The sequence below is a fragment of the Lonchura striata genome, chromosome 1, assembly GCF_046129695.1.
Source record: "Lonchura striata isolate bLonStr1 chromosome 1, bLonStr1.mat, whole genome shotgun sequence".
NCBI lineage: Eukaryota > Metazoa > Chordata > Aves > Passeriformes > Estrildidae > Lonchura > Lonchura striata.
The window spans coordinates 131765552-131775052 of record NC_134603.1 but is presented as its reverse complement, the minus strand read 5'-3'; the positions used below and the strand labels follow the sequence as shown (position 1 = coordinate 131775052).

At 55.7% G+C, this 9501-nt stretch overlaps 1 protein-coding gene across 1 annotated transcript; it reads right to left on the bottom strand.

Moving 5' to 3' along the window:
* Positions 1-1161: 1161 nt before the first annotated feature.
* On the bottom strand, positions 1162-4013 carry DLX5 (distal-less homeobox 5). The gene is made up of 3 exons (XM_077787902.1): positions 3401-4013; positions 2048-2232; positions 1162-1853 (listed from the first exon to the last, which is right to left on the bottom strand). The coding sequence occupies exons 1-3, from the start codon at positions 3753-3755 to the stop codon at positions 1521-1523; spliced, it is 873 nt and encodes a 290-aa protein (XP_077644028.1). The 5' UTR covers positions 3756-4013; the 3' UTR covers positions 1162-1520.
* Between the last annotated feature and the right edge of the window lie 5488 nt (positions 4014-9501).

Below are 9501 nucleotides of genomic sequence, written 5' to 3'. Positions count from 1 at the left end.
CCCGCCACCCTGCCTCCGGCACCCCGCACCCTCCCCGGCGTGCAGGGAGCGCACAGCTGAACAAACTGGCCTATTGTACTGCAAGACATTTACCAACCCCCAAACCTGCTACAAAACAGCAAACGCGGGCTTCTTTCTTCGGGGAGAAAACTGCTCAAACCACACACACTCACGCACACGTACAAAACATGGCAGGCAGGAGAGGAAGGAGAAAAAAGGAGGGGGAGGGCAGCGGGAAGGAAGACTGGAGATAGGTAAGTGTGCCCCAGGGCAGGAGCGTGCCTTTTCAGGCCTCGACTTCCCCCCCTTCCAGCACTCTCCCCGCCAGCCTCAGTTGCCAGAGGGGCATCTTTCATCTCGGGGATCCTTCCAGCGATGCTTTTGGCACGTTCACTGCTGTCACCGGACCCCACACGGCTGTGAATTACCGCTGCCCCCTAGGATGGGGGTCCCCGCCGCCGCGGGGGCCCTGCTCTCTACTGGGCTCCGTGCGAGTGGTCGGCGCCAGTGGGCAGCACTCCGGCCATCTCGCCCAAGCCGTGCCTCCAGCAATGGGCAGCGCTAGCGACTGCTTTGACGCAAGGATTTTTCCCTAAATGGTATAGAAACAAAACAAAAACAATAAAAGTACCTCTGAAACGATCCTCCTTCAGTCGAAGCCGCCGCAAGCTTTTAGCAGGAGCGAGGGGAGCGGGGCCCTCATTTTATTCTTTTCTCTTATTTAGTGGCTCCCTTTGACGGAAACGTAATTTGTATAATTAGCCGAGCGCACACGGGCGACTGATGGGCTGTGGAGTGTGCAGCTCTCGACGCTAATTGCTCTCAGGAAAGGATTCAGGGCGGCTTAAGGCGAGAGATTCGCTTTCTCGCATCAGGATGGGCAGCTTTCCCTCCAGCTTAAAGCACTGTGCAATAAGATGTACGCGGTCTTGCCGGAGCCCCTTTCCCAGCAGGGAGAGAGACCGCCGCCCCTCGGCTCGCCCGTGGGTACCTGCAAGGGCCAGATCCTGCCAGCATGCCTGGACTGTGGTGGCACTGCACGGCACTGGAACAGAATGTGAACTCCCAGCTGCCATCCTCTTTCCTCACTTTCTTTCTGAAAGCAAATTAGTATTATATTTTTTTCCTCTTATTAATAGAAGACGGGGTAATTTGGAAACATTTCTCTTGGTCGAAATAATTTTATTTTATTCAGAATATACAGTTTAATTCCTCTATCTACAATTATTTACAGGGTTAAAATAACATTGAAAAAAGTCTCTGGAAAAGTTGAGGTCATAGATTTCAAGGCACCAATGATAGTGTCCACAGCTGAGCCAAAAAAAGTCCGTATTGTATAAAAAAGGGTTTCCTTTGAAATGCAATAAGTTACATGCACAAGCTTTACACATTTTAATCTTTTTTGTTTCTTTTCCCTTTTAAAAATTCCCATATGCATTCCTTTCGTTATTATTCCTTAACAGTAAAACACAGGAGTCCAAGGAACAACAACAACAACAAAAAATAATAAGGGTCAGGCTCTAATAAATCGTCCCAGAGGCCAGCGCTAACGGGTGCTGTAGGGAGCCGTGGGGTTGGAGATGGGAGTTGATGGAGTTGGCAGCGGGGTACCAGGAAGTGGAGCTCTCCAGGTAGCTGGATGCAGGGGACGGGTTGGAGTTTGGAGGGTGAGAGTGTGCGTGGGCATGGTGGCTGAGGGAGCGGGACGAGCCCTGAGGTTCCCAAACCGCAGGTGATTGTGGAGAGTTGCAGGCCATGGGGTCGCTGGAGCTGGGGCTGTGCTCCGGAGGCATCTCCCCGTTTTTCATGATCTTCTTGATCTTGGATCTTTTATTCTGAAACCAGATTTTCACCTGGGAGCGGGGCGGGAGGAGAGAAGGGAGGAAAGGGGAAGTGGGGGGGGAAAGCGACACGATTAATGCCCGCCTGGCAAGCCGGTGCTTCGCGGCTGCGGCGCCCCGCCGCCCTCCCGCCCCTCCGCGGGGACCGATCCAGCCCTTCCCGCCGCGCCGGGCCGAGCCGAGCCGAGCCGAGCCGCTCGCCGTACCTGTGTTTGCGTGAGTCCCAGGGAGGCTGCCAGCTCGGCCCGCTCGGGCAGGGCGAGGTACTGGGTCTTCTGAAACCTCCTCTGCAACGCTGCCAGCTGAAAGCTGGAATAAATAGTCCGGGGTTTGCGCACTTTCTTTGGTTTTCCGTTCACCATCCGCACCTCGGGTTCCGCCACCTCCTTCTCTGCACGGGCGCAAGAGCGGGAGAGAGACGCAGTCGTTAAGTTCGGGACAGCCTCCGCTCCGCTCCGCGCAGCCTGCGCCGCCGGGGCGGCATCCCGCCCGCGGGACGGGCCGGGCAGCGGCGCCGGCCCGACGGGCCCCTGCGGCTCCCCCCGGGGCTCCCGCAGCCGGGCGGCGGCTCCGCGCAGCCTCCGCCGGCTCCCCGCGGCGAGACGGGGGGGGAACCCGCTCCCTCCACACCGGCCTCGGCCACCCCCGGCCCTCCTCCTCCGCCTCCCACGCCCGCCCCGGGCATCCTGCCGGGCGCGCAGCGCTGCGCGGGCGGGAGCGCAGGGCATGCGCGGCTGCCGCGGGCGTTCGGAGGATGGCTGGGGCCCTGCTGGGAAGAGCTCTGTCCGGAGCGGAGTCGGACCCAAGGCATCGGCCACTTCCTCCGCACACCCGCGCCATCCCCCTGCCGCCGCCGGCGTGTCCCCAAGCGCCGCCGCGACCGCACTCGTCCCAGCCAAGCCCCAACCGCTTGACTTTACCACGGGGTTGTTTATTTTTTTTTCCTCCCTGACCTCCTTTTCTTTTTTCTTTTCTTTTCTTTCTTTATTTTTTTCTTTTTCTCTTTTTTATTTTTTTTTTTCCCTACAGCAAGTTACAAAGAAGTAAAGCACTAAAACTGCGACGCTTTCTGGTGAAAAACCCTCCTGGCTTCGCAGCCCCGCCACTGCTGGTCTCCCCCTCCCAGTCTCCTCCCCCGCCTCTCCAGCACAGGGGGAAGGAAACTTTCTTCAACACCGCGAACCTGAGTTTGAGACACGCAACAAGGCTCGGCTATTTTCTCCCTCTTCCTGCGGGGGGAAGGAGGAGGGAGGCAGCCGTGGGGGCCCGGGGCCAGCTGACAGAAGCGCTAAAGCACTCGTCCTAAAATTTGTAGTTTAGATCATGCGGGCTGGTCGAAAGAAGTAGACCAGTAAACCAGTTCTCCACTTTTTTTCCTCTCCCAATTTTCTTTCCCCCCCCCCCCCCCCCCCATTTATTTATTTATTTTTAATTTCCATTCTGGCTCAGGGAAAGCCGCATCCCCGTGCTCCGTGGGTCAGGGATCTACCGGGGCGCGCTCCCCCACCCTCCCCAAAGCCGCGGGAGCTTCCCGCACGCCCCGGGCCCCCGGCCCTCACCTGGCTGGCTGGCAGAGCTCTGGACGCGGTTGTAAGCCCCGCTGTACTGGTGGTAGGGGCTGGCGTAGCTGTAGTCGGCATAGGCTTTGGCAGGATAGTTCCCGGCAGATCCGTTCATGCCGTGGTACTGGTACTGGTAGGGGTTGAGCGCTTTGCTGTAGGAAGCCGAGGTAGGCGAGCAGTAGCCGTGCGGGGCTCCCCCCGCCGGGCTGTAGTAGTCGGAATCCGTAGCGGAGGACTCGGGTAAAGTGGGAGATTCCTGGGACGGGTGGTGCATGGCTGCAGCCGTCTGGAAAGGGGCTTGGAAGTCGCCGGATCTGATGTTGGGGACCCTTCTGTCAAATACTCCTGTCATAGCTCGGAGCCGGCGGCGGGCTGGGGCTGGCGGCGGGGCTGCTCGGGTCTAAGCAGACATGTCTGGGGGAGGAGGCTGCGGCGCGGTGTCTGTCTCCGGCAGACTGCTGGCTGGGGCGCAGCATAGGCTTGGTTAAATCCTTAATTGCGCTCTTACGCACAGCAGGGTGGATCGGGTTCCATTGGCCAGAGCAATCGGGAGCAGCGACACCCTAACTCGTCCAACTAGTTTAGCACAACAAAGCTTTGGCTTAAAAAAAAAAAAAAAAGAAAGAAAAAAAAAAAAAAAGAAAAAAAAAGGAGAAAAAAAGTCCCATTCAACCTCTTTTTAAAGTGAATACCAACAGCAATCTCCGAGTCGGAGCGCCGCGATTGGGAGGTTTCCGGCTCCCCCCATCCCTGTAGCCGGCGAGGGGGCTCGGCCAGCTCGTGTGCCCTGCAGCCCGGTGCCCCCGCACCTCCACCCGCAGCGCCCTGGGGGAGGGCTGCAGCCACGCCGCTTGGATTTGCCGTCCGGTCCCCCTTGGCTACGTTGATGGCTTGGGAACACCGCACCGGGCGCTCCTGGTTCCCAGCTCGATTTCTGATCTGGTGACAATAACCATTAGCGTCTGACCGTGCTGTTTCCCTCCTTTCCCGGGGAAACGTCCGGGACCTCCGCGCTAAATACAGCAAACCCTATTACCCCCAAGTACCTCGAATTTTAGTTACATCATTTCCTGCATTTCCAAGACCCTAGCGCGGCCCGGAGCCAGCGGGAGACTCCCGGCATAATGCCCTGTCGTGGGGGTGTGAGGGAGCTGCTAGTGGCACCCTACGGCCTAGGAGCACTCACCCCGCGGATTTCCCGAAAAGCAGCCTGCCCGTGGCACGATGCCCGTGGCTGGAGAGTCCCCGACCCTCCTGCCAGCTCTGGCGCCCCTCAAAGTTCCACTGTGACCGCTCGGCCCCACGAACGTGCCCTCCTCAAGCCCTCTGGGCGATGCTCACCGTCCGGTCTGCCTCCGGCCCAGGGTCAAAGCCCCTCACGAAGGGAGCTCAAATCACCCTCACGCGTGGGCAGGACCACTGTGAGGCCGTCGTGGGGCTTCTCCACTTGGAGGCTGTCGCAAGAACCCCCTTTCCGGGTGACAGCCCCATAGGAGCGACGGGCGCTGAGTGGGGCTATCCTGCCCACAGCACTCGGGCCAGCAGCACCCTCCTTCACCTGCACCAGTTCTCTCGCACCCATCCACGCACCAGGTCCCAGGCAACGCGCTTCATATCTGGGCCGGGGAGAGCCACGGGCTGGTGATGCCCGTCCCTGCTGATTTTACAGCAATGTTGCAAAAAAATAAAAAGGGGATCAAATTTTACTAGACACTAAGGAAAACAAATAAAAGGCTGTTTTCAGTGACCTGGAGTTGTAGATTTTTCTGAAGTTGTTTACTCTCCAGATTTAGCCTGTTTGCTCACCGAAGATCTCCCAGCCAGCTGAGTAACACTTGTAACACAACCGTGCATGTTGTACTTGAACTTATTGTTTGCTTTGGAAATGTCCACAGCTCATATAAAATCACATTAAACAAATCCCTAAGCATTTCATTACATGATTCACTTACTTAAATCAATTGGAAATATCTCTACCCCCTCTATTTTCGCTTTTTTTTTTTTTTTTTTTTTGTAAAGAGGGGAATCAGAGAGGGATATATGCTTATGACTGGGGAAGGGGAGACTAAGTTTATTAAGCTCCCAGTTTGCATCCAGTTGGAAGGGACGGTAGGGGTTTTAAGCAGACGAAGAGGGGGAGAGGGGGAGGAAAGCCCATTTGTGTCATAAATTCCAGAGCACTGCACTTCAACACGTTCGGGCAGGAAGGTGCCGTTTTAGGGGAGAGAACGGGAGAGGAGCTGGGCGCCGGTCTCGCACCCAGCCTCGGCAGCTCAGGAGCCGCGGCGGGTCCCGGCCAAGCCGTCCCGGCAGGCTGCTTGTACAGCTCAACGGGGAAATCTGGATCTCTACAGCAGGGAAAGTTTCCTCCTGTTTTATTCAGTAGCAGGGCAGGGGACAAAAAAAAAAGCTTCTATATTAAGAGGAAAAATAAAAAGGCAGAAGCCCAACTGATCCAACCGCAAATCCCCCAAGCTGATTTTTTTCTGAAGGCATCCGCCGCCGTTGCAGTCCGTGCGAGGATTACCGGGCTGAGGGCACACAAATCCGCCTGTTTGCGGGTTTCCTGCCCCGCGTCCTTCCCAGCCCGAACCCGATTTTCTTGCCTTTCTGCTGTTTTCCCCCAGCGGTTTTTATTTAACACATCCGGTGGGAGCGAGCGGTTCGGAGGGAGCCGGAGTCTGTTTTCCATTTCACAATATGGTCATTGTTTACCGGCACATGCCCGCCGCGTCGCCTGAGCGGCTGCCCGGGGCCCCCGCGGCCCGCTCGGGCCCGAGCCGCGCTGACCCTCGGGGAGGTGGGCGCTGTGTCCGTGCGCCCCGGCACCGCCGCCGCGGCCGGCGCGGGGGCGCCGCGGCCCGGCCGTGCCCGTGGCAAGAGCGCCCCGGCGCGGCCGCGGGGCCGCGGCGCCGCCGCGCTACCTGCGCGCCTCCGCCCCTCCCGCCCCGCCGCCGCCGCCGCCCCCGCCGGGGCCAGACTGAGCGGCGGCGGCGGGCGCGGAGCCGGGCGGCCCCGCCAGCGCTGTCCCCTCAGGGCACGGGGACCGGGGCGCGGGAGCCGCCGGGCCGGCGGCCGCGGCAGGACAACGCGGCGATTGTTCCCGCCTGCGCCTGGGAGCTGCCGCGGAGGCGGCGCTGGGGCCCCCACCGAGCCCCACGGCGGACCGAGCCCCACGGTGTCCCGGCCGGTGCCCGCCGGCCGCCCCGCCCTGCCCCGGTCCTGCTCGGGAGTATCCCCACCGGCTGAGCTCTCCGCCCGGGCTCACAGAGGGATCTCCGTCCCCTCTCGCTCTGCAGCGCTTTGTTTCCAGCCAACGAGAGAAATATTTCGGATGAGACTCTCAGACTTTTGGATAAAATCTTGCAATTGTTCACAGAAAATCTTTCGCTTTCTGGATAAAATATTCTCTCTTGGGCAGCGAGTTTTTGCTGGGAAACTTTATTTGCATGGAAATTGCTGGCAAAGAATGAAAGGAAATTTTTTCCCTTCCTTAAAAAAAAAAAGCCCCAAACAGCCCTCCGCAGTGGAAACACAGATTAACTCTTGTTTTACAGCATCAGAAAATGGTGATTACCATTCAACAACTTCAACAACTGAGGACTTTCCTCATCTTAGGCTTAGGACTTGTTTACCTAGGGGAGTGTTTTTGAAATGAAGAGGCAAAGGGACTGAAAGTCCTTGTATTCTCACCTAAGGCAAAAAAAAATTCTGCTGCAAAGTAAAGTCTTGTAATTTTCAGTATGGGCAAAAGCTATTGGGGACCCAGTGGAGAGGGCTTGTGAGCTGCCCCAGAAGAATGTTCACAAGACAGTGAGAAAAGGAGAAATGCACGAAAGGATTTTGGAAAGCATCAATTGCAAGCAAGGAAGGAGAAATAAACCTGACAGGAAACTCAAGGAAGGCATCTAAGACTTTTGCTCACATTTCAGTAGCTTTCTGAAGAGCCTTTAGCTTTGGGTACAGCTGGTTCAAGGAGAGGGAAATGGGCATTTCTTCATGTAGGCACAACATGCTGCGCTTTGAGGAACTGAAGTCACTCCTAAAGGAAAGGATGTTTGTGTTCCTGCGAAGGTCACCATTTGTCTTGATGGAAGGATGCACATGCGAACTTGGGATCAAAGCTTGTGTGGTCCCTCAAATGCTGGTGCAGGCATTGTTTTAGTCCTCCATCCAAAAGGGTCATCCATCCAAAAGGGTCATTTCCCAACCCAGAACAGCCTTTTCTCTCCCAGTTTCTTACGCATGCCCAAGAATCACTAGGCCTCCAGTTAATGAAGTGAACCTGTCACTTTGGCATTTCCATGGCTGATGGATTCACTGCCAGGCTTGGCCACAGACTAAGCTCAGCTGGCCTCACTTGTCCAGCCTGTAAATTGCACAGTGCATAAAAACCATGACATACAATGTTAGGAATTAGAATTTGCTTTTTAGGGCAACCTGTGACTGTCTCTTTCAGTTGCCAAGGAGCTGACAGGGGAAGAGTACACTTGCACCTATTTCCACCAAATTGCACCAGCGTGAGTGAAGAGGGCAGCTCAGGCTTCTTGTAAAGGTCAGCTGTAGCAGGGTGAGCCAAATGCGGGGGACAAGATGATGTTAAGAGATTCCTGCCTGCATCTCCCCTTCCCTCCTTTCTCAGGGCATACCTTCCAGGGTTGCTGAGGGGTTGCTTAGATGTTTCTTGATGCATGACAACCTTCCCAAGGCAGGGCATTGCCTCTCAGTCCCAGTTAAGTCAAGGCCTGCTCCTCCAGAAAGGGAAATACTCAGTGAACTCGACCATTCCTTTACCTTTTGGAGCTCTGCCCACATAAGCTCACGGGGCAGATGGGGAATTCACATTATTCTTCCATTTATAGACTCCACATGGATGTGACCCATCTCAACAAATACGGAGATGTGCCCTGGGCTGGGCAGGATGTTTCAGGAAAAGTCTGTCCTAGTCTTTTTTTCAGCCCATATGCTTCCATTGCAATGTAACACTGGCCTCTTTCTAAGGTTGTGGAGGCCAGCAGAGAACCATCATCAGAAAACCCAGCTTCTCCCTATGGAATTGTTCTTCTACCTGCCTGCTCTTCAGGTAGCTGGATGTTGTTATTTCAATAACTGTAGGTTCTTCAACTGATGTGAGGCCCAGTGGTTTCCAAGAAAGCCAAGACACAAACCAGATGGAGCCCTCTCCAGATCTGCAGTTTGGGTCAGCAGTGAGAGCTGCAAAAGCATGGATCCCTGAGCAGTTGCCTGAAGCAGATGTTTGAGCATGGATCTGGAGCCACATGGGCCAAGCTGCTGCTGGAGCTGCTGCTCTGATGCACGGCATGAGCCAGCACCTCTGTAGAGCTGAATGTAAAATCTCTCTTTGCCAGAAACACTACAGGGAAAATATTTGCTCTAGCTGCTCTTGCTGCCCAGAGGCAGTGCCACAGGGAGGGCACTGCAGACATCTGGCATGGCAGACGGTGATGGCAGTGATATACTGGGAAGGGCACCCAACCAAGAGCAGAGGAGGAAAGGACCTCAGCTGTGGCAGTAGGAGGGGTAGGCATGAACGACTTCAGGAAATTCAGCATCCTGGATGAGTGGGCAGCTGGGCTGGATGACTGTAATGATCTTTTCAGGTCTTAAAATTTATTAGTCTAGCTTTTAGCTCTGGGTAGCCAAAGGCAGTTGCTTCTCGAGGAAGATTCATCTCCAGCACAGGCATTCAGTCTGCTTATTCTCTCTTGCCTGTCACATCTCCTTCAGCTGTAACTCACTTGTCAGCCTCTCAGATAGGAGCAGGGTTGCTGCCTCTCTGCAGGACTTCAGATGTGAGATAAATCCCTTTGCATCCCAATGCCACAGGAATGCTTTCCTAGACCTCTGACATCCCTGTTAAAAGATGACTGCTCAAAGAATTCGAGGCACAGCTCTTCAGGCCCTTTGGTGTGCTTTCAGCGGGGCAGGGCAGGGTTGGGCTGCTGGCTGACGGTTCAGGGAAGCCTGCCTCCGGGCCCTTGTGGATTTTAACCTACAAATCTCAGGAATTAAGCTTGCAATTTTCCTTTTGCTCTTTTTATAATGATCTAATATGTTGTTTTCCTACAGAGGTCAGC

Bases quoted from the DNA above. Each gene is read 5' to 3' on its own strand.
- DLX5 (XM_077787902.1), bottom strand. From the start codon at position 3,755: ATGACAGGAGTATTTGACAGAAGGGTCCCCAACATCAGATCCGGCGAC. The intron at 2,233-3,400 runs GTGAGGGCCGGG...GCGCCCGTGCAG, and splicing joins GAGCTCTGCCAGCCAGCCAG to AGAAGGAGGTGGCGGAACCC. The intron at 1,854-2,047 runs GTACGGCGAGCG...CCCCGCTCCCAG, and splicing joins TGGGACTCACGCAAACACAG to GTGAAAATCTGGTTTCAGAA.